This window comes from Pteropus vampyrus, unplaced genomic scaffold (genome assembly GCF_000151845.1).
Source record: "Pteropus vampyrus isolate Shadow unplaced genomic scaffold, Pvam_2.0 Scaffold358, whole genome shotgun sequence".
NCBI lineage: Eukaryota > Metazoa > Chordata > Mammalia > Chiroptera > Pteropodidae > Pteropus > Pteropus vampyrus.
Genome location: NW_011889139.1, coordinates 1,600,190 through 1,625,447, shown reverse-complemented (window position 1 = coordinate 1,625,447; position 25,258 = coordinate 1,600,190). Strand labels below are relative to the sequence as shown.

The 25,258-nt window shown below is 40.9% G+C and overlaps 1 protein-coding gene across 7 annotated transcripts in view; it reads right to left on the bottom strand.

Moving 5' to 3' along the window:
* ACACA (acetyl-CoA carboxylase alpha) overlaps positions 1-25,258 on the bottom strand; it is a 242,740-nt gene that overhangs the window by 14,616 nt on the left and 202,866 nt on the right. For all 7 annotated transcript variants that reach the window (XM_023522859.1, XM_023522860.1, XM_011379399.2 and 4 more), the window contains 7 exons: positions 24,847-24,990; positions 24,144-24,264; positions 20,891-20,987; positions 17,655-17,751; positions 16,585-16,720; positions 9,744-9,921; positions 7,896-8,008 (listed from right to left, as the gene is read on the bottom strand). In XM_023522859.1, coding sequence (XP_023378627.1) covers positions 7,896-8,008; positions 9,744-9,921; positions 16,585-16,720; positions 17,655-17,751; positions 20,891-20,987; positions 24,144-24,264; positions 24,847-24,990 — 886 coding nt within the window. The remainder of the gene's footprint in view (positions 1-7,895; positions 8,009-9,743; positions 9,922-16,584; positions 16,721-17,654; positions 17,752-20,890; positions 20,988-24,143; positions 24,265-24,846; positions 24,991-25,258) is intronic.

Below are 25,258 nucleotides of genomic sequence, written 5' to 3'. Positions count from 1 at the left end.
GGAGGTCAGACTTAAGATTTAAGAATAGCTACTCCTGTTATTGTGAGATTGTGAGATCAAAAACTAAAACAGCAACCCTGCTGGCTGGGGCAGGGGATGGCAGGACCATGGATATGGCTGAATAAAAAGTTCCAGACCCTTACAACATTGTCCCTCTGGGTAAACAGCCAACATCGAGCTTGTACATATGTGTGCACCATATAAAACACATACCATTTATTGAGCAATTACTATGCACCAGGCACTGCACTCAATGCTTTCAGGATCACATGGCTCCTAAGTCACCAGGCACAATTCAGAGTTAGGTCTGGTCAGTTGTTACCACTGCTGCCAAGCTGAATACCTAAATATTACTGAGCCTTTCTAAGTTGCTTCACACACAACATCTTTAATCCTTGTAGCAACTCAACCTTACAAACTGGGTGTCTATTTTACAAATGAGAAAAACCAAGGATCTGAAATGTAAAGTGACTTGCCTGAGGGCATCCAGCTCTTAAGTAGCAAAGTCAGGATTTACACCTGAGTCTGGCTGTCTCCGAAGCCTATGTTCCTCCACGTTAAATGGTACAGAAGGCGGCCAAACAGGTATCCTGGTAGTGGCCACAGAAGGATAATCAGTTTGAGAGTTTGGTTCATTGTGTTACAGAGGAGTTAATAGCTCAGCTCAGCGCTGGGTGCAGAATTCCATAATTCCTCAGGAGTAGAGCATTATGGGAAAAAGGCCTTGGCTTTACTGAGCTGGAGGGATAGAGAAGGGTGGCTCCTGGACAAACAAAGGTGCTGTCCACCCAATGAAGCTATCCTAAAGCTTTGAAAGTGTAACAAGATAAACACCTGTCAGGTTCTGGCCCCCTGAAACTAAGAAGATCACAGAACATCCCCTCAAAGTCCACCTCATTTGATTCCTTCAGTAATGCCTCTGATCGCAGCTCAAGACCTACCTCAAAAAAGCATCAAAGCGAGGGAGACACTGAAGTAGAGGATGTATGTATTTTTAAATGCATGTGAGAGCCGAGGATTTGTGTGCTTTGTTTTAAGGGGGGAATAAAAGGTTTTCTAGAATTTCTAAAAATAAAATGCTGCTCTTCAGCTAGTTAGACCCTGTGTAGCACACTGAGGGCCTCTCTCTCCTTGTACAGCAAAGCAGCCAGCCCCGGTAATGATTTAAGGGAGATTAACAAATATGTCAATGTCTATTTTCTGCTTAATTTAAAAGCGGCGTCTATAAAGATTTTTGACTTCTGAACCCTGTTCTCCTGAAAGAAAGAAGGTAAGAATGAGGAGGGGGATAAAGAGTGATTATCCTATCATTGATCGTTTGTCAGGAGCATTTCTTATTCACTGGACTATTGTAAAAAGCTAAGCTCTCGATCAATTCTGTAAGCTCCCTGTACAATTAAATATCTTGGAATGGTTTTCTTTCTTTTCTAGCCAGATTGCAGGGCCTCGGGGTTTTTAGGACAGCAAGTCGGTGTGTGTGCATGTGTACGAGTGTGTTTAAGAACATGCTACAGGGAGGAAAGTCATTCTTTTCTAGAATCCTACTTTAGGTAAAGGCTGAAATGAGAGAAGAGAGGTAGGTTACACCCATCAAACTTCCCTCCCTAAATAAAAAGTCCTCGTGACTCTAACTTTATAATTAAAAATTTTAAATGTAAAGAGTTAAGTAGAGAAGAGGCATTACTAATCTGATCAAATGAGAAGAGCTAACATTATCAAGATGTGCTATGTGCTGGTGCTGTTTAAGTACTTAGTACCTCATTTAATCCTTGTAACAACCCTAAAAGATCACTATTTTACCAATGAGAAGAACGCTAAGGCACAAAAAAAATGAAGTAACTTGCCCAAGGCCACAAAGCTAGGAAATGGTGGGGTTGGGATCTGAGCTCAGGTAGTCTGGCTTCAGAGACCATGCTCTTTAAATGAAACCAGTTAAATCGACCCACAAGTGTCCACAGGGCAGCATCCTGTCAGGTGTTCCTGGGGCCAGGACGTAATGAAGAGCCACATCTCTCCCCTGTGGGGTCAAACCTAGAGAAAAGCTTCTGAGACGCTGATTTCAGCAGCAGAAGGCATTTTCCCCCAGCCACGACCCTGAGGGAGGGCAGGAGGGGGCCAGCTTTATCCTACGGATGAGCAGGACAAAGCTATGGAGGAGGTTTTGGAAGGAAGGCTGAGACCTTCAAAGCTTAGAATAAAAGTCGGGCACAGGTTAAAAAATTCTCTGCTCAGCCAAAGGCGCTAGGTGACCTTGCTGAAATTTCTCTTTTTCTGAGCTCAGTTTCTCATTTATGTAATAACAATTCTAATCTGGCAAACGGGAAAAATGTTTTATAAAAGAATGTGATATTAAAGCGCTTTTTTAAAAAAATTCTTAACTTTTTAAAAAGTTATAGTAAGAAGCCTATGTAAATTAAAACCCAATTTTAACTTTTATGGGCCCTTATTCCTTAAGAAAGCAATTTGCTTTGATTGGTTAAATACTTACAAAGCTAAAGAAAAAAACTAGATCACCCTCTCTACTTAGTTCCAGAATATCTCAGGTACAGGAACACACACCTCAAACTTGAGACTGAAATATCAGCATAAAAAAGGCTGGAGTCTTATTAAGATTCAGAAGTACAAACATTAAGTAACTGTGTAAAAGATCTATGTAATCACATTTTCTATGTTGAAAGAAATTTCTCTATAAAGATAGTAAGATAGAGTGGGGGAAAAAAAACCCCTGCAAAACTATTTCTGTATCCATAACAGGTGTGCCTTTCCTTACACAAAAGCATTCTGGAAAAACTGTGTAAATCAGATCCTGTTTTAAATGCCTTAAGGGAGCTATTTAGAAGGAACCCTGCAGTGAATCCTTCGGTAAAGCAAATAATCCTTTTGTAATGGGAATAATTTCTCCCAATGTATCTAGTTTTTTTTTTTTAAATCCCATTTTCATACATCTGCTTTTGTTCAAAAGGGGCCATACCTATCTAAATACGACTTCATTTGCATATTGATTTTAAAAGCAATCTTCTCAAGGGGTGTTTAACCCTAAGGTTCCTCGCAATGGCATTAGTGCTCTGCTGTTCATATTTTTAAAAATCACTATAGTAAACCTAGAGATTCCCAAATAGGAATAAAATAATATATGACTCCTCCTGCAGCTCTGTTCCCTATTCTCCGCCCCCCCATGCAAACATCCCATACAAAACAGCCAGGAAACAGCACAGAATTCTCCGAATTCTAGTAGCAATAAGCCTCGAAGTCTTTGCTGTTTTCTTTCTCTAAGTTGCTCTGAGTCTGGCGGGTGCAGGAACAGGGATCTGGATCAGCTGGGACCAAGTGGTGAACAGGGTGTCTCAGACATATTCTGGTGACAGCCTCTAGGCAGACAGAAGCTCAGGTTCAGCCTAAGGAAATGCCTGCCAGGTCCCTCTGGCCTGACGGAATTGTGAATCACTGCTTCCTGGGAAGAGGCAAGCCCGGTGCTTTTACAAATATAATCAGATTAACGGATCAGACCCAAATGACCCCTCTCCTTTCCAGAAGATGTTGTCACTTTTGCAGTAAATTTTATCAAGCTGAAGAGCTGCTGAATCAGTCCGATGAGGTGTGTTTTAAGCTGCTGTTCATTTAAGGGGGGAGGTGCAATCCTATAATTTCTACCTTCACGACAGAAAATCTTACAGTTTCTCATTGGCCTACATACCACACAGCACAGTGGTTGGGTGGCCATGGTTCTAGTGAGGACACTCCAAATACAACAGGTGAGAGGGCCGGGCCAGAGGCCACTTCTCGAGCATGGGTATTAGAACTTCTTTCTTTCCTCAACTTTCCAGTAAGGATGCTGCTTTCTGCTTCAAACAAGCAACTTAACTCTTTGCAGCTTACAGTGTCTTGAACATGGACACAAAGGATGGAAAAACACACAGCTCAGATAACTTTGATCACCTCTGCCAGAAAATCAGCTTAGCCTTCATAACCCCTTAACCCAAGGAAGTGTCCTTTTTCTGTCATCCTGGGTGCTGAAGAGAAGGCGTGGGAGGAAGGCATTCCTGAAGACTTACAGACACGTTTATCCTCACCCGCAACCACAATACTCCATCTGCGGCTGAGGTGTCTTGGGCCAGAAGGTGTGTTGGGTGCTGGGTAGGCCAGGCGAGGGCTAGCAGCTCAGCCAGCGTTGCCTCTGCCTGTGTCAGTCAGACTGTCACTCCCAGGGCACACTCCGTGTGGCCACAGCCAGGGTGCTGCATGGCAGGCTGCCCGGCTCTCTGGGAACAGGAACATGACTGAGATGTGTGTCTGGAGCAGAATAAAGTTCCACTAAGTGGCTCCTTTGCCTGGGTGTCCTTTGTATGAGGGAGAGGGGCAGTGGGGAACTTATAATTGCTTCACACTTGAGCTGGACAGTTCTATCTAAATTGATTCGTCATTTCCCTCTGAACACAAGAGGAGGGCGAGAGAGGACCTCAGCACTGAAGAGACCAGGCTAGAAAGGCCGTCCTGCTTCACAGCCACCCTCCCTGCTCCTGTTTCTGTCAGGAGGTAGGATGCCAGGGAGACACAAAGAGGCCTCGAAGGGCTGGGGCTCTGCTTCTGGAGAAGGAATTTAATTTCCTTAAGGCAACCAGAATGGTAGGATGTTAGCCCTCCCACAATGACTCTACCAAGCCTCAGTTCTGAGAATCCAGGGTCAGAACGGGTCCAGCAGTGCAAGACTCTGGTGTTTGGGCTCACATCACATTTCTTTCTGGGGTAATTCTTCCCTCTACCTCTATTAAGAATCAATGTATGTACTATTTTCATACTCACTGTTATAATCAGAATTTACCACCTTCCTACCCAACTAAGTATATAAAATGACAAAAGGTCATTTTTTAAAGATAAAAATTCTGAAAGAGATGTTAGCTGCTCAGAAATTAAGTATTACTCGTCCTTAGAGAGGCAATAGTATGCTGTTGAACACTGCCAATCAGTTGTGCACTGGGTTGTCTAAGTGATCTGACAGAACGCTCCCCAGTGCAGGGGGCTGATCTGGGAAGAGGTTGGGGACACAAGATAACTTCCACTCCTGTAGGCTTTCTCCTAAATCTGATTTTTCGTCAGTGGAATTGGCTTTAGATCACAAAGAGAGAGAATTCTTGTTTAATTTTGATCAGGCTCAGTATTCAGTTGAGGTCAAATCTGAGGAATCCTTAGAAAAGTAGAACATAAGGAACCAGAATTTTACTCCAGGCTCCGATGCACATTTATTTTATATCTTGGATAATTTATTTAACTCTTCTTTTTTGCCTCAATCTTCCAATCTGGAAAATGAGGTCGTTTCCACCCACTTTGTGAGAAAGCATTTTGGCAATCTCTGGTTCTAGGCACTGAGAAAGAAGCCAAACGCCAAAGGAGCTGGGTTCACAGCATGTTGTTACATCCCTGCTGATTACTGTGTCACAAATATGCCTGGGTGTGTACGGCCTCCCTGAAAGACTGCAAATGCCTGAGAGACAAGATCATTCCTGTTTCTTATTTCCCTTCCTTTACCACTTGCTCCAAAAGTGGACCTAAGCCACAGAGAATGCTCGATACCAAACTGTCGATCTGCTTCTACGGGTGATTAAGACAGAAAGGATGTCAAGCCCTATGTTTGAAAAATGCTTTGCAGACTGAAAGCAAACACAGACTCATCTGATCCTCACATTAGCTGAGTGGGGGTGTTATCTCCACTTTCTAATGAAGAAATTGATGTTCAGAGAAGTTCAACAATTTACCTGCAAGCACTATAACCAAGACTTGTACATAGTCATTTTTATCCCAGATCCCCAGCTCATGTTCCCAAGCTGCCTTGGGCCAGAGCTTACTTCACAATGAGCAGACTAAGGATTCTTTCTCTAGTGCCATTTTGGTCACGGTTAAATAAATATGGTTTTCTTCAATGCAGATAGTAAATTGATAATGAGGTGATTTGTAACAAGTGATTAAATGGCCATCACTTGGGAATTTCCTCCCTCTCCCCATCCTATGTTTTAAAAGTTAAAAGGTGCTGGGTGAAGGTGGGAGCGATATCACTTTTCCCTCATGAGAAAGAAGCTTCAGCCCAACACCCCTCACACCTAGTCATTCTGCAAACAGATGTCAGAGGATCCCTATTCCTACCGCCCAGTTACTCTGAAGGGATGATAACAGCCATTGGGGGGTTAAAAAGAGGCAGTGAACCCCCAGTTAATGAGTAGGAATTCAGCAGGCAGTGTAAGATAAATGGAGCTTTCTCTGCTTCTGCTAGAGTCAGCATGAACCTCGGCCCTGCGGCTTGTTTGTGGCAAATGGAGTGCGCGAAATATCAAAGGGCAGTGATCCAGAAGAAGACCGACTTTGACAAATTTTAAATTGGCCAGAAAGAAAACCAGCAAAAGAGGAAAAAAAAAGAAAAAGAAAAAAAAAAAGAAAGAAAAAAAGGAAAAATTATGCAATTTGCTGTGTCCTGCAATTGTGGCATTGCTGCCTTTGTACAGAATTAGTGGTAAAAACAGCAGCAACGATCGCCGGATGCTGGGAGCAATTATGAACCATCTATGTGAGATGCTTATCAGTGGCTGAAGCTTTTAGAGCTTTCTCTGTGTACAGTTGTGAGTAACTTGCTCTTGAGCTGCAGTTACTTTAATTAAAGTGTATGGGGTTGGTCAGAAGTAATTATCCTGTTCGGAGAAGAGGAAAAAAAAAAATTCTCAACAACTCTGGGTGGCAATAGATTTTAGAAACAACTTTGCCAATTTCTTGGTGTATGTGTGTATTTCCAGTAAAAGGACCAGGCTGCAGTGGGTTAGAGTTATTGTTGGTTGTTGCCTAATGGCAAACAATGGGACACAAACAGGGTTTATTGTAACCCAAGTCACTGCGTGTGGCAAGCAACCTGGCTCAAGGCTCCAAATGCCAGGATGTGCAGTCTCAGGAGTGCAGGCAAACACTCAGTTTTTGTGTCTCTAGATGGTGAGGATATAAAGAGTCCACAAATGGCACTTTATTAGTTAAATTACCATTTGGAACATAAATGAGCTAGCAACTCTCTTTTTTATGCCTTCCATTCACTGAGTTTCACTACCTTTTAAAGACAATCTCTCTGCTTCTTTAGAAAAACTAAAACAAAACAAACCAACAAACAAAAGAACCTCAAGCAATTATCTTTACTAACACAGCAAGGGGCTCAATGGAAGACCTGGGCAGAAAATCAGTGTTTTAAAAGAATCTGAAACTCATTCAGACTCTGGACTCAACACAGGACTCCCACGGTTTCATTCTATGTTAAAATCACAAGCACCTTCCAAAAACTCCAGAAACAAATCAGCAACAGAGCCAGGGCTGGAAGCATAGAGCGCAAATACTCCCAGGGCTACTGCTGTCACAGCCTCTGTTTGGAGGCACACAGTGCACAATCTTTACTTCCACTTCTCTAGTTCAGAATGGCCCCAGAACACCGCCCGGGAAGGTCTCCAGCTTTCCTGTCCCATGACACTGACTCGCATCCCCCAGAAGCAAGGTGGGCTTGTTGTCCAAAGAGACAAGCAGAAACAGGATATTTAAGTCTGGCATATTCCCCGCCTGCTTGGACAGCCCCAAACAGCAACTTCTAGCTAATTATTCTTTACAAGGACATCCATAAGCCTAGAATGACAGGCTACATGAACTACAAGGAAATATCAGAAGAAAATGCGGGTGACTTTAGCCTTTTTAGGGCCCACTTTCCCTCTTATTACACACACTATTTCATTCTATCAGGGTCTTACCATATAGAGGACAGTAAATAAAGATTATCATGAATTTGATCAAATGCTTCAGTGCCTCCTCTTCTGGCCTAGAATGCACTCATTACAAATCAGCTGAATGGCTCATTGATTTGTCAGGAGGACAAGCAGACATACCCAATCGCTCAGCCAAGTGGATGTAGACTGGGTCCACCCGACGCATGGTTTTCACCAGATCTTTTCTGCGGAATTTGATTTCTACTGTCCCTTCTGGCTCCAGAACTGATGCCCTGGATCAAAGAGAAAGAAAAGAAAACATAACAAAACAGAAATAGAGGCATTTGAAAGGAAGGAGACAACGGAATGAGGCCAGTTACAATTTGTGGACCAGGAAATAGTTTCAATATGGTTTTGCCCACCCATGGTTCACAGAAACAACTCCAGGGAGAGAAGCAGCCACCAGAGAAGTGTTTAAGTGAGGTATGAGAAAGGCCCAGCAAAAAGCAATTAAAAGCATTCTCATTACCACACTAGACTACTTCTATCCCAAAGGGAGAAGAACACAGATTCCACCACCTACAGCTGACCAGGGTAACGGGAGTCACATTATTTTCCAGGGGGAAATAAAGAGATTATGTAGGCGCAGTGACAGGGGAACAACCTCCAGCACTTAGGTCATATGGTGAGGGGACGAGGCTGATGGGTCTTACGCATAGCTGTCGGTCTGCTGGTAGGACTTGGACACGCCAGGCCAGGCGAGGCAGTTAGAGAAAACATGCTGCCTACTGCTATGGAAATGACAAAGCCAACGCGTTGGTCTCAGGTTACTTCTAGTGCATACTAATGTGACACTAAACACCTTTCTTTTTTCTAAACTTTTACATTAAAAAAGATATTATAGCTAATGCTTACTATGTGCATGGCACTGTTCTAAGTGCTTACATAAAAATATTCATAACACTCCTATGCCATCTACATCCACTATAAGGTAAAACACTATTACCTTCATTTTACAGATAAGGAAACTAAGGTACGAGAAGTTAAGAGACTTGTCTAACAAGTGAAGGTAGATTTGAAACCATAGTGTTGTTCCAAAGTCTGCAGAAGAATCGGCTTTGATCTGGTATCAGATCAGGGGTTGGGTTAGAACTTAAAAATAATAAATTCCTAAGCACAGAATACAAGCCTAGTGATTTAACAATAAAACTACTAGACTCTCCTAAGCAATTCTGAAGTAGGAAGCTGAAATTTTGGAGAAAAGAGAGCTACAGGTACTCTCATAAAATGACTGGATGTAGGAATTGGGATGGAAATGTCAAGGAAATACAATGTGAAATTTATCTACTTTGGAAAGGTTTAAAAATAGACTATGAGAGGAAGCTGGATTTAATCTTTTTTACTTAAGAATTTTCAGGTACCACCTCCCAACAAAAGCCTGGAATTTTCTCTTGCAGTTCTTGCTGCAAACACTGCATTCTCCAAGGCTCCTAGAATGCCAGAGTGAGACACTGGACTCTGAGAGCTTTGATTTGGAATCATAGAATGAGGGCCACAAAGGCCACCCCATTTGTTCTACAGACAAGCAGCAGCCTGGGGAGAGTAAAGACTGTTCCCAGTTCCTCACTAGTCAGTGGCAAAGAGCTGGGTTAGGATCCTAGAACTTCAGACTAATGATTCAGTCCTTCCACTCCAACCTGCTTTAAGTTCCCTCTGCCACATACCTGAGAGAGAGAGAGTGAACAGGCGTATCTGAACAGAGAAGATCTCTCTGAGTTTGGGGGTGCTTGGAATAGAGGACTTCATGGTAAAAGAAGCTGAGGTGGGGATCACACCGAGAGAGCCTGACTCCAGCCTGGTTTCCTTCCCACGCCAGCAGACACTATTTAGAAAGTCTGTTTTTCTGACCTTGGAGCCCTCTGGGAATGAATAGACTCAAAGTTCTCTTGGTTACAACATTCTCCAGGAGGAAACCATCAGCCAGAAGATGTTTAGAGGCAGTAAATGGAAATAAGGAAGGAGTACTACCTGCTTTCTCGGTCAGCATACATCTCCATGTGCCGGGGGTTGATGGTGGGATCAATCACGACCCAGGAGCCTCCCCGAAGCTCGGCCTGGGGAGGAATGTAAACCATCACAGGCTGAGAGCATTCCCGTAAGCCATCCACGATAAAAGCACCAAACTTCAGCACCTGGTCGTACATATCTATGGAGAATGAGATAAGTTAGAAATCATGAAATAGTGCTTCCAAACACTGTTCACATCATGGCACACACAGAAAAGAATATTTACACGGCACACTGTGCCTCCATGAGGTGACCAGAGGTGACAGGTCTAGAGACTCAGCCACCCAAGTTCGGCCACCCTGAAGACTAAAGGGATCGGTATTTCCACCTGTATTCTATTCAAGACTCCAGGCGATCTTCAAAAGCACAAGAGAAGTAAGTGCATTGTCTTTCACAAGATTCAGCATGCCAGACCCTATGGATGGCATATGTTTTATAACCTCCCTGAATTTTTGTAGTCAGGTTTTACCGCATTAATTCATACTTGCTCTATAAATGTTGAGTATTTCTCATGTCAATACGTGATATCTCTCAGTACATTAAGTTTTCTGAAGGAAGGAACTACTCCAGCTCTTTTCAATTCTTCTCATGAAACTTAGCATATGATAAGCTCTTAATATGTGCAGCTAATGGAAATGGATCCTTCAAAAACTGCATCTTTCATCTTTGTATCCCCAGTGTCCTGTCCAGTGCCTGGAACTTGTGTCTGCTGAATGAATGAATGAACACATATATACACATTGTAAGGAATACAAAGAGCAAGAAAAACAAATTAGTTAACAGTTGCATTTTTATCAAGGTTTCAGTGAGAAAAAATTTAAATGCATACGTATTTATTAGAAATGTCACACAGCCACATAAAAAGAGGAGCCACCACTTCATTTTGCTAAAGAGTACACTTTGTAATGTCCCCCAAGGCCAGGAGCAGCCTGAAGAAAAGGGACCCCCTGGTACATTAATAAAGTGAGTCCTTGGAAAGTAGGATCAGTTATTTGTTTCCCAACAATTTATGAACGTCTTCCCATTTCCTAGCTCACTGAAGTCTAAACATTGCTAAAGCCTTTGGTTTATGATTCCAGATGTTTAATGAGTACTTCAGTGGAACCACAATGTGTCCTTTTTAAACATCAAATAACAGGTTCAACTGAGTTCAGACTTTCCTATCAAAGAGAGGATCTCAATTTGGAATAAATCAATTCTGGAAATCCAAAGCAAAGAATTATTTTTCAGAAAGTTAAGAGCAAACCAAATAGAAATTGCTTTCATTGTAGTAACTGGCAAATTAAACTGCCACCTTCTCTCAAGTAAAAATGGCTCTGTATACAAACCATTAGTAAGCATAGTTCACTGTAAGGCATATGCCTTTCTCCATCTGCCCCAACCTGACTGGTCTGTGAAGACTTCGAAAATTCCAAAAATTCAGAAGTTGCCGCAGGGAAAATTCCCTATTCTATGAGGAATGTGTATGGTCATACACTCTGTATGTATGATCAGAGCGAAGACATTTATTCTTTTGAGAGGGAAGCAAAGACCAAAAAAAAATTTACTGCTAATTACACAACTGCTGTATGAAGAGCAGGGAATAAAGGACTTTAAGCGCTTTACGCTAATTCTGTGGTTATGAAAATAATTGCTCAGTTCAAATTATTTTAACTAAATTAATTCTTTAGTGGATATTTCAACCAGTGCTACATAATAAAATAATTGTGTAATTAGCAGTACATTTTTCAGTGCTGCCAAGAGTACAGTCTTAGAACAAGTAATGGAAAGGAGTAGCCCTCAACGGTATCATGCACAGAGAAGAAATAGAAGGCATAGACAAAAGAAGTAAAACAACAGAAAACAGGATAAAGAAAGTCATCCTATGTGAAAGAGAAAAAGTAAGTTAGAGGTAAGTGAAGGGAAAGTTTCTAGCCTTTTCACTCTTGTCTGTTAAAGACATACCAACATCAAAATGTGTCACTATACTATGATTAATTCAGCTCCTAAAAAGGAAGGGGGTACTTTATTTAAATTGTACTTTCATTTATTTAATTAAAAAAAAACTTGAGTTTATAGTACATGCAAATAATATGGGATGAAGTTTAGTGTGTGAGCATTTTTTATTTTTGTGAAATGGACTTCGGTCCCTCTTTTCCATCATCATGACTAGTTTATTCTATACCGGGGAAGCATGATTTCATATATACATACACATAAATCATTTAATCATCAGAAAATCATTTTGTTCTTCTATCCAAGTTATAAGTGAGTAAACTGAGTCTTACACATAAGTGACTGAAGTGGCAGAGATAACAAAACTTGAACCCAGATCTTCTGGGCTCCAAAGTCCGCATTCTACTACCTTGTTCTTAACTCATCATTCTTATTGTAAGGAAAGGACATGAGGCTGAGGTAATCTGCTTTCCAGCATCTGATAACAAGTGGCTGAGTAAAACAGAAACCAGAAAAGAGATCTGAATAAATGGCTGAATATTTCTAAATTTTGCCTGGATTTTTTGTATGGTCAGTAGTGTCAGAAATTATACTGATGATACTACCAGCTTGGATCTGACTGCCAAACAATTATCTTCAGGCCCCAAGACTGGGCAGAAAAGGGGCATCAAGGTTCATTAAAGTTTGAAAAGCAGGAGACCGAAAACAATGCTTCCGCCTAACCTGGAACACCAACAGACCCACAATCCAATCATCAAAACACCCAAAAAGCAATAAAGCCTATTAAAACAAACAAAACAAATAAACTCTACAAACAACATGCTCATACTGAATTACAGCTGCCTCATGCTACACATTTTGAAAAGTAGGTTAAAATGAAGCACTTGGCAACAATCTGGCACACATTTGTCTGAAATCCATATTCAAGACAGAGCAAAAGCACAGCCAAGAATAGCGGTGGAGGGTCTATTCCCAAGGGTCTAGGCTAGACATTAGTCCAGGGTATTTTAAAGCTATCCATACGCTGATTGTCAATTCTCAGGCCATGAGAAATGCAACCGGGAATGGAAAATACCGATAGGTTCTTCACTAGAGAGGCGGGAGCTTGGAGCTGTCTAAGCATTCTGCAAAGAACATCTGCATGAGGTGATCACACACAGCCTTTCCAGTGTGTTCTCAGCACCCAGACACCAACCTTCATTGTTATACAACATGGATAAACCGTGGCAGCCACATGTACCAAACAAGGGAGCAGGGCGGTAGAATGTTTCACAGTGCCCCACTCTCGAAACTGGAACAGATCTTATTGGCTTGGGGAAAGATTATCTGTTAGAAGCTGAAGGTAAACATTAGACGTATACAAGCTGCATGCATACATATAATGTCTCTCATGAGTTCATTATGGCTGGCTGACACTGTATTTCAACATCCAAGTAATGAGAGACTTTAAAATAGACTTTCATTCCAGTTAAAGTTTTCAATAAATGTTTTTTTTATTGTTATTTATAACCTGTCCCAGGAAAAAATAATAAGTATAACATGAAAAGCCAACTGAGAGTGACCCTGTAGCACCAGCAGTGAGGCAGCTTAATATCACTGGGATTTGCATCCTATCAAGCTATTCATGCTGAGGCTGGGACCCTGGTGCTAATTTCTAGTAAATTTCACGCTTGATGTCTCCCTGTTGTGGGTCATTGCCGGTTCGTCTAAATAAACTGCTTCCAAATGGCTCTTCCATCTAAATATTCAGCCAGTTTTTATAATTTAATTTTGCATTATGCTGAATAGCCTTCCGGCCAGATAGAGCTCATTGGAAAAAAAGCACCAATACCATCTTGACATGCTTTTATTTATTTATTTATATTTTTACTGCTCGAATTAGACCTCCTAGGCCGACTAGTAAAGAGTTTTTTTTTCCCCCTCCACTAATGTCAATTTTCAGCATAGCAAGAGCTGTCTCTAATCTTTTCCTACTCATTACACACAATTTTGGAGTCATTTTACCCACAGTGCAGTCGGCTCCTGGCTGTGTGTTTGTGTGCACTGAGGGATGGCATAATTGTTTATTTTCCCTCCCTGCATAATCCCCACCCAGTATTGAAATCAAAACTGCAAACATCTCCCCAAGGGATATGGAATGACTCTCAGCTTAGGTCCCTTTACATGAGATAATATGTAGAAAACATCCTGACCTGTATGTAAATATGAAGGCAATGCTCTTCCCCCTCCTACTTTCATACCAATCTCTATTTTCCCTAAAGCTTTTTTTTTTTTTTTTTGGCTTAAGTGATGTATAAAGGAATGCAGCAGCACCAAAATTCAGAAGACAGAGCTGACCCTGGTCTGTATCAGGCCAATAACTCGTTTTTGACAAGGGGCTTAAGTGATGTATAAAGGAATGCAGCAGCACCAAAATTCAGAAGACAGAGCTGACCCTGGTCTGTATCAGGCCAATAACTCATTTTTGACAAGGCGCAGCAAGGGGGAGGGGGAAAGGGAGAGTTATCGTTTAATGGGTACAGATTTTATATTGCAGATGATGAAAAATTGGGTATATCTAGTGATGTTTACACATTGTGAATGTATTTAATGCCACTGAATAGCATACTTACGAATGGTTAAAATGATAAACACTTATGTACATTTTGCCACAATAAACATAACTGATTTCTGAGATCTTGAAGTTTCTCTTGTCACAATAACTAAGGACAACCCCAAAGCAGAGGGGAGGTGGATTAATAATAACTTTCTCAGAAAACTAGATACTCTATTCCAGGAATATTCTAGATCTGGTCCGGTCCTGAGCTCTAAAAATCAGCCGACTGTGCTACACGAAGTCAGACAGATTTGTGTTCCTCTCCCAAATCTGTCATTTTTAGCTACATGATCTTGGGAAATTTATTTAACCTAAGTCTCAATTTATGTAAATTGCAGATAATAATATAACCTACCCCTCAGAGGTGCTGCTTGTGATGATTATGTAAGATAATGCATGTAAAATGGTTAGCACAGTTTCCGGTGAAAAGAGCTCAATGAATCTTAATTGTTGTTGTTCTTATTGTTACAGGGCTAGCAGCCAATCTGGGCCTGAGCCAAAAAATGTAGCAGAATTGAAGCTTTTCCCACAAGAGGAACATGACAAACTTTTGAACTCTGAACTCGTTAGACAAAATATCCAGACTGATTTACTCCTAAGTAATGTCAGGAAGTACGAATTCTCAATACTCACCAGACCCCAAGAGATGTAACTAAGGAATAATAGCATTGCATTCTCTCTTAAGCCTTAATGTAAATTAAGGAATTTGGGATCAAGTGAAATCGGATGTTAAATGAACCTCATGTATATAAATGAAAGGGGCTCCAGGCTGCCCCCATCCCAAAATTTAATGTAGTATCGCCTTCTTCTGAACACTGTGGTATTTCACTTATACTTTATACATCATGGCTTTATCATCTTTCTCAAGACATTTTTTTTGACTCCTTGAGGCAATGTGTTTCTGACTTATTTTGTTTTGTCTGCAGTAGCTAGCACAAGTCCTTGCACATAGGAACTCAATAAAAATGTGTAGAATTGACTTGTTTAACCTTAACTCTCTATATCTCATGGTATTTCCACTGACTTATTATTTTGGTCAAAAAACAATTCATGTTGATGGTCTAAGAAAGTATACAAACATTATTTGCATGTATAGTCCAAGTCTCCCCCAAGAAAAGTGTAAAATGTAGTAGTTCTCTAGCAAATACGGTCAAAGAGAAACTTTTCACCTAAAAAAGCAAAAACTCACCCTAGTCTACATTTTGCCAGGAAGGCCTGGCCATACAGGGCTTTTCCTAGCCAGGTAAGGTAAAGTTGTAGGCATGAGGCTCTGACCTCTCTCCACATATAGTTGACCATCTCTAAAAGGGTAACTTCCAACATTTTCTCCCTCGGAGCAAGAGATGCGCCTGCCCCAAGGTATTTCTGGGTGCCCTATTGAGAGTTCATTCTTTCACATTTCATATGCCCTTATATCTGATCACTCTATTCATCCCAGCAGTATCAACCCCTCCCACCTTCCATTCCTCTAATCCATTCTACTACTTCAGATCCCTGAGTGTCCCAGCCAACCCTGCCCGCGAATGAAGTTGACACCCATCAGCATACTCATTCCCTCTTGATATGTAGCCTCTGGCCTCAGCATGGCCATGAATTTCTGGCCATTGGACAGAGAACTTCATTACTCTAAGAGGCAGAGTGTATTTCCTTTGGCATTCCCTGAACTGTCCACAGTGGCTCTGCACACAGTGGATTCTCAGTATTTGGTGACACTGGCTGCCTAATCACTAAGCAATTCCCACAGCACAGAGCAGAGCCTTTATAATAGTGGTCTAATATGCTGGAGCCACGGCCCAGGGCTGTCGCTGGATAATAATAAAATATATCTCTAATTATCACAAAGAACAGCCTCTGGTATGGAATTTATTCGTTTTCTTCTGGTAAAGGCTAATTTCAGTATCTATCTTGGTCACTGCGGAGTGTTAAAGAGTAACATCAACAAAAACTATGCCTAGAAAAGAGGGACAGAGACTAGCACAATATCTTTCCCCAGTACCATCAGAACAGTCCATCATTCACCTGTGAAAGCTAATCCACAACAGCAGTCCACCTAGATAACACTAGCAGATTGTTCTGATATTTCGTATGGAATTGTAAAACATTGAATTTTCCCATTCAAGTTGCAACTCAGAAGATATGTCAGAGAGAGCATAATCCCCCAAAGGCCTAGGGTGGTGGACATCCATAGGTTCTGCCAAACATAAACCCTCCTCCCCCATTGCAGGGTCAGGGGAATCAGCTATGCCCTCCAGCCCAGAGCAGGCCAATCACCTTTCATCCCACCAGAGAAACCTCTCCAGTTAGCAAAGACCATCAGAGGCAGCCCTTCACGGTTGAAGTCCTTGATAGCCTGAGAGGTCTTAAATGCAGAGTCTGGGAACCAAACCTGGCCAGCCTGCTGGATGATCTATTGGGGAAAATGAAAGAGAAAGACACAATTAACAACACTGTTTTGGGGGGGAATCTCTCAGAGATGAACAAAGTTTGATTGATTAAAAAGTCAAAATTAGACAAACAAAAACTGTTGTTCATCATAAAGCTGTCTTTTGAAGTATATATAAAAAAGATCTTTGACTTTTTTAAACATTCCTCTTTTTAAGTCCTGATTACACTGCCACTCATAGAAGAGGGAAACCGTACTGCTTCTAATGGAAGAAGGCAGTCTCAGGATCGCTGTTCTAGGCTTCTCAAGGGCAACTTAAGTGACTCGACTACATTCCTCCTCAGAACAGACAGTTGTACATAGATCCAAGTCCTCTCATCTCTATGCTCAGTGTGGCTTTTCCTGTTCTTTGGTTAATCAAGACACTTGATGTGACCTTGCTGAATAACCTCCTCCCTAGTCTACTCCTCCTCTCATTTTCTGGATCTTGTCAGGATGTGAAAATGTTATTCATCCTTTTAAAAAGGATGGGCTGTGGTGTTCACATTTTGGCAGACTTCATTATTAATTCTAGTGTAGCTCTTCCATGTGTGTGCTCAGAGAATCTGGGACCAAAGAGCCCTCAGCATCATGTCAGCTGCCTTTCTTAAGACTACATCTTCAACAAAAGTAGATTGTTTTCTAGCATCAACAAGACAACTGTAAAGGCCTATTTTTCAGGCTTGTGGTCCACTTAGAGTCACCTTAAAAGTGAGCATATGATGGTCTGAAATTTAGCTTGTGGTCCACTTAGAGTCACCTTAAAAGTGAGCATATGATGGTCTGAAATCATTAAAGGCTGCTGACTGCCCTTCTCTCTAAAACTGGTAGTTTGCCGTGTTCCCAATATATCCACAGGCTCTGCAGAAGGCAAACATAGCTCCAAGCACAGGCATACAGGGTACCTGAGGTGACCTACCTTGGCTTCAGAATCCAGGTTTGCGGGATCAGCTGGGATACTTAGTTCCACTGTTCGGGTTTCTACAGCAACTACTCCCACAGGTATTCCTCCCAGCCTGATAAAAAATGAGCCACATAAGAATCCAATGTATGTCAACATTATAGCTAGTCATTTACTTTCCAATCTCACATCAAAATATTGGGGAGAAAAACTGGAAACAAATACAGAGAGTGGGGAAATCTGGCTCTTTAGAGGTAAAATGTGAGACTTTACAGATTTGGTGAATATGGTAAATTGTTGTAAATATGGTGGGGAACTACCCTCAGAATCACCCCTATTTCTCACTATAGTATAAATTCAAATCAAGGGTTGTATTAGGGGAGGCTCTGCATTTAGATTCAATAGCCTAGCCTGTATTACGTGCACATGCACACACACACACACACTCTTATCTCTGTGGTTGCCAAATGGATTTTCTCAGCTCACTATAAAGCATCTCTTTGGTGATGATGGAGGGAAATGGTTTGAAAGGTAGCAGGAACCTGAAACTTTCAGGAACTGTTTTAATGCTGGCACTGTTAGAATAGAGCTGTAGTTTTCTATGGAATACTAAAACATTGCTCCAGATAAGATGTGAAGGTACAGTAGGTCTTACCACTGGGTGTGTGGAGAGGGAGCTTGATGATGAAAAATATGTGCCAAGTGTAAGGAGGTGATTAAACAAGCCCTTAACTTTCTCTTACAATGGAAAAGAGCAATGGGACGGGGATAACTTTCAATAGTAATCTTGGTGAAACAGGTGATCTATATTGGAGGTATATATTTAATTTCCAAGCTATGTCAATTTAAAACACTGTTCAGGAGCTCAAAGCCTCTGCATTTATACTCCATGATATGCTCCCAACTTGGTCCTCAGAAAGATTTCCTGGTAAAAATCAGTAAGAAATAGAAACAGACAGAGGGAAAGGGAGAGACAGAGGGAGAAGGAGAGATCGAGGGGGAGAGGAGAGGAGAAAAGAGAAGAGAATGCTGCAAGGTACAGAGTGAGTCCCTACTCTGGAAAATGTAATTCAATCTTCACTTTCTCAGCTGCATTCCTTAGGGCTGGGGCTGGGACGGGTTATAGTCTCTCATTCCCTCATAGCATCTCCATAACAAACTTTTCCGTGAAGGATGGTCTTTGGTTGTTACACTGGCTACTGGAAATGGATTCTTGTTATCACAAGAGGCCTGACAGGGGCCTGAGTGGGGACCACCCACCCCCTTGTCACTTGCCCACACTGAATCAGAATCAAAAGCCCTCTAGACGACCAGACAATGAGCAGGAGGTACACAGGGGGGCTTAGAAATATTTCTGTTCGCAATGATTAACAATCCAACTGGAAACTGGTAATTGCAAAAGCCACCCTAAATCGGTAACTTGTAACTTATATATTAGGGCCCATGTGACCTAATAAAGAACATCTTTATCCGAGTATTACAGTTATTTATTGAACTTGAAAACAGCTCAGAACAACTTCTGTTTTCTATTATACTTCATATAAATTTTATCAGGCTAGCACTTGAAGATGCTACATCTTGTTTTATAGTGTGTCCCTGGACAAGGTGCCATGGAATAATAAAAGACAATTTACAGCCAATAGCACACATATTCCAAACATACATACCAAAGATGAGTTTTGGCAGCACTTACAGTAACAATCCCAGAAGAATACATTTATATTTATTTCTCGAAATGCCATTGCTTTTGAAAGAAGCTAGTTCCATTTGTGTTTTATATACTTGTGAGCATGTGTATGTGTTTGGAGTAAGAAGCCCAGAACTCATCAGATGGAAAGAAAGGAAGAAGTCAGAGTGAGTGTCGCAATAAACAATGGCAGAGCTAACCAAAGGCAAGCTTGACTGATCTTGCTCACAGACAATCCCTATTCTTCTAGTCATAAGTGTAAAGTATTATTCTCTTGTTTCCCATGGGAGGATCTAAAAGACCTTAACAAAGGTTTGGCTTTCTGAGGCTTAAAATCTGTCATCTTTTTTTACAGACAGGAGAACTGAAGCTGACTAGATAAGACAAATTTTCAAAAAAGTTGGTTTGGGTGTGATGTGAGGTCTCGCTGTAACAAACCGATAGGTCGTGGGTAAAAGGGCTCTCTCTATCACAACCCTCACCTCTACCTCCCCAGTGGGAATTTTAACAGGCACAAAAATAATTCTCACGAGGACCCAGAAGCCTGGGGTGAGGAAGAAGACCTGAGACTCGAGAGAAAATGAGAGTTAGTCCTTGTGGGTTTCAGCCTGGGCTAACTCCAGGCCTAACTCTTATTCAGAGTTACAGTGGAAGATTCTATCTGTGGGATTTGCCATCTGATGGCTCCTTGTCACTGGCAGCATGAGGCGTGCTGACCTGCTGTACTGAGAGAACCACAAAGCCTAGAATTATTTTCAAGGCTAGAATCTAAATCTCAACCCAATGTGGCATGTTTGAGAATCTTGAGCAGGTGCCACTTTTCACCAAGATAAGGAAAACTGATTGCCCCCGAGAGGAAGGTGAGCTCCAGATGTGGATCCCTGGGGCGGCATGTCTCCGCAGTGCAGAATGAGATTAAGATCAGCCTTGGCAGGTGCTCGTTATGGCGAGCGCTACAGATTATTTCGTGCAGAGCTTGCTGTTGAGTGAAGCACTTCTTAGAGTGGGTATTAAAATTTAATAGAAACTTCAATTTCCCACTTGAAAAATATAGGTATCCCAGCAACCTATTCTAGCTTATTTTACTCACTCCTGTTAGAGGTAAAAAAAAAAAAAAAAAAAAAAATTTAAATTCAAATCTGGTGATAAGCCAATATAGTGCATTTGTCACTTAAATGATCTCGATGCCATGAAGGAACTTCTCTCAAGTAATGTAAAGAGATGAGAGTGATTCACTTGTTACTTATTCCTGAAAGAAAATGATCTTAGGGGAGAAGGGGGTCATTGGTGGGTCTGGCTATTTACAACCCCAAAGAGCTTTTCTTTCAGCATTATAAAAAGGAAATATTGTCAAAACCAGACTTCAGATTAAACGTATCATTGGAGTGACACACTAAATGCCTACTGGGAACCAGCACTTCGGTTGTGCTGCATGACCATAATCCAATATTCTTAGAAAGTTGAGATGAAGAGAGCATTATTGTTAAGAACCTATATAATCATGGCCCTTTCCTTTCTTGTTTTCAGTTGTGAAGAAAAAGAGTTCCCAGGACAAAAGAGCTCTTACCTGGCTCTGCCAACCACCACAGTCTGTGCCCAGGGTTGCATGATTTCTGAGAAAGACCCATAGTCAAAAAATCCACTCAACCACTGACCTTTCTGGGCTACAGAAGGAAAGGAAAGAAAACAAAGAGAGAATAAAGATATCAATCCATTGAAAATGCACTCGAACTGGCAAATTTAAGGTTGGATTTAGGGGATTATTTTGGGGAGTTTGTTGTGTTTTTAACCATATTATAATAGATGGAAGCATTAGACAGCTGAATGTTCATCTGCCTTCAGACATCATCTCCTATTTCATTTGCTAGGCCACATAAAAAGATTTATTTATCAGCAAAAGCATCATTTATTGTTAAACGATGGGGTTCAGCTAGCAAAGAGCATTGCTTTTAAATAAATAACTTAGCTTTTTTCAAAACACTGCAAACATTTGTCAAAAAGCAGCCAAGTCATTAAAGATGTTTTCAGAATATCTATTTCTATCTTAAACTCAGCTTACTATTTTGTTTGACTTCACTGACTTTCTTTTAATGAAAAGCTAAATGAAAAGCGTTAATGATCAGATGAGAACCCAAATTTAGGGAAAAGGGATTCAGCTTTTCTGCTAAAAAAGCAACAAGCTATACATCCACTTTATTTACAAATGACAAAGTATAATCTTTCTACAAGAAAGGGCCATGCTTATATACTCATGACAAATAGTGAAGATATAATGGTTCAGATGCACACTCTTAATGTCATTAACCTCCCTTGCATATAGAATTTCCTTCACTGGCAACACACAAAACTTTCAACATCTTAGTTTAAGAAAAAAACTTTTTTGTTCCACAGGTATCCATGTTTGACCAAGGCCACATAAAAGCTTCTACAAATAACTGTTTCCTAGCTTGCCCTCTCAGCTCATGGTTTCTCAGCGATTCTTCTAATTTGAACATAGCCCTCCGCCCCCTAAAAACCCAAGTCTAAAACCAATTAAAAGTGGAGATCTGAGCAAGCTAACCTCTGCTGACTTAAACAGGATGGAGAGTGTTTTATCAAGACTAAACTTGTAATTACTGTGTTCTACATTCCTTGCCTCTATGGCCCCAGTATAAAATGTGATCATCCATTTCAAAATTATCTCTCTATCGTGAGCCCAAAGCTGATCGTTTAGATTCTGGTCTCGTGTTGGGCGTCAGTTTGAAGAATATCACAGCACTATCTCCTCTAATAAATGACTTTAACTTTTCACCTAGAAGATATCTGCTTTAACTTATCACAGGGAATCATCTGCTTTCTTTAACGTTTCCACTAAATTAAAATCTGAAGTCACTCGATTTGGGAGCGAATGTTAGCAGCACATAGACAGGAGGATGAATTACTAGGGAGTCAATGAAAAAATATTATCCAAAAAACAGAAAACTTAGTTTATCACAAATTCCATTTTATTCTGTAGATCTCATTAATAATGGCCAAGATAATGCATGCGCGCTCTCTCTCTCTCTCTCTCTCTCTCTCTCTCTCTCTCACACGCACACACACACAAATCTGTTCACCCATGAAAGAAGACTTAAATTTTGATGATAGTTCTAAACCAAACTTCTGACTGCATCAGGATACTGAAATTTTAACTTATATGCTTAGATCATTTTATGATTCTTACTTCAATAACAATGACTTAAACTACAGAATTACTTTCAAAATGGAAATATTTTCTTCTTTAAAAACCTCTTGTCTTATATGTCGATTGGGTGGGGTATGGCTACTGCATGTGGGTTTTATGGCTCCCAAAGAACAGGTCATGTTCAGTTCAGATGCAGAACTCAGAAGCCAGCTAAGATGGCTCCCCACAATTCCTAGGCAAACATTCACTGGATCTTGTTTTGAGTTATCCCAGAAAAGTCCTGGATTTTATCTCGGGCTCATAGTTCTTATCATAATAATGGCATAAAAATGAGAGGTACGGAGAAGGTTACTATGGTGATTTTTCTGGCTATGTAAGAAAAACTATTTAGTTTTATTAAGATTAATAAGAAAAGGCATTGATAACAACAAGTAAAATTTTAAATTAAAATCAACCTTCCTCAGGTGATTTTTCTACACTATCTATAGTTAGGCTTCAGATTAAGTCTCAGCTCCTAAGTAATAGCTGTGTGACCTTGCACAAATCACTTAACTTCTCTCAGTTTGTAAAACAGTGATCTCTTTCTATCTCTGAGAGGTAGTAAGCCTAAATAAGATCATGTATATGGGAAGTGTTTTACAGTCCCACCTGGCTTAGGGTGGTGCTTGTAAAGGTATGTTAAGTTTTCCTTATGAAGACCTCTTTCTCTTTCAACAAAATCAGTGACTCTTAAATTTAATTATCTTCTGCATTCCATTCTCTTCTTTAAGATACAGCCATTCTTTGAAATAGTTGCAATAAACATGCAAAAAAGGACACTTTCTCAAAAAAACCCCTGAAAAAGTAGGTTCAAAATGTAGCTGGAGATTTGGAACTTTACAAAAGAACCTCCTAATAAGTAAAGTTTGTGAAAACAGCCAATGGACCAACAAATGAGAATGCACATTTGCCTTATATGGAATAACCTTTTTTTTTTTTTTTTTAAAGTTAGGTGAAATCAGCCCCAAGATGGGGATATGTTAGATAAACATGGAGGATGGGCTTGTTCTTGCTCTATATATTTATAAAATTAAAAGTTCTGGACAGTCTCTTCATGAATAAATGATCTCACAAAGTGACCTTACATTAATAACTAAAGCAAGTGCCAATACTGTGACCAATATAAGAAGGGCACTTGCAGGGCAGGGGCGGGGGGGGCGGGGCGGGGAGGGCGGGGAGGAGGCTCAGCAGGAGATTGCTAAGCAAAGTGTAGTCACACTCTACACTGAGGGGGGTCTCAAAGACCTTTTCTAAAACTGATCTGATTAATCTCTGTTTATACAAACCAGATGGTCAAAGATTCTGGTTCTATAGTTCTATGACTTTATGGCTTATATTTAACTGTTTTAAAGTCTTTGAGCCCATTAAATAATAAGTGCTTTAACAGCAGAAAAAACAGAAGAAATGTATCAGTGACTGCTCTGCTTATGATTCAATGGCTGATTTGTAAATGTCATTTCATTATTTTTCATATGTTGTTGAAGGATTTTTCTCATTTCTAGGTACTTTAGTAGCTGTTTTCTTTGTCACATGCTATTGTGCAGGAATTGGTTAGTAACTAAAAATGGCTGAAAGCTTGAGAGCCAGGGTACCACAGGATCGTCAAGCATATACATACTTGGGTGAGGACGGCCTGCTAGCATCCATCGGGGATCATATGGGGCCTTTGTGGGAACAAACTCGATGATTCTATCTATAGGATCCTTGGAGTTCAGGATAGGAACTGAACTGTTTACATTCTGAAAGGAGATTAGGAGGGAAAGGGCACAATAATCAGTAAACAGCAGTCCTGTATGCCAACTGTGCAACAACCGCTACTAAGACAGCAGAGCCCACATACGGAATTACACCCATTAGTCCCGATCATAAGCTAGAAGCATAGCAATTGTGTGCTGAGCCCTGAAGAACAGGCACAAGTTTCAAGTCTCATGTAGGAGCCTGGCACAAAGTGGAGCCTTCTGATTCTTGATTTCAGTGTACCCAGGTTTCTGGGAAGCTCTCCAGAGGGATGGGAGGCTATTACAAAGGAGAAAACTCACAATGAGGAGAAAGCCTTAATATGCTGGGATCTGAGCCCTGATATACCATGAAGGCTTCTGTGGCTGGAAAAATATCAGAAAGGGACTTACCCAATGAAATCCAAAGACATTTTAAAAGTAGAAGGCAAAAGATGGCTTTAAGGAAAAAAAAAATCAACAGCTTTCAGAGGAATATTTCCTAAAAAATTCCTGCACCATATGGTCTCAAGCACAGAGACAGTAAGCTGTGGTGAAGGGCCTGGGTCCTGTGGGCTTAGTCAGTGCTGGGTAGGAAGGGCTCACCTTGGGCATGTAAGACAGCCAGTGCAGGATAGTGAAAACCCCTTCAAAGTCATCACAAACGGTGCTGTGAGTCACCCCATTGTTGTGCATGATCTGGATGCCCCCGAGCTGGTTGTTAGAGGTGTACACTTCCCTTCCAAGGACCTGGAGAATGAGAAAAGACATTCATCTAGATGGAAACCAAGGCAAAGTCTATTTTGTAATCCTCACTAAAATGAGTTTTTTTTCTCCACAAGACAGAGATTCCAGCTTCCTTGAGTTGTTCTCAGGGATGATCTGGACCTTTGTCATAAAAAGAAAACGTAGGAAACAAAAAAGGTATTTAAACAATCACATATGCTGTTGCAATTTAAAAACCAGCAAGCCCCTCCCGCCCAGCTACCATTGATAGGCAAAGCATACTTTGACTGAG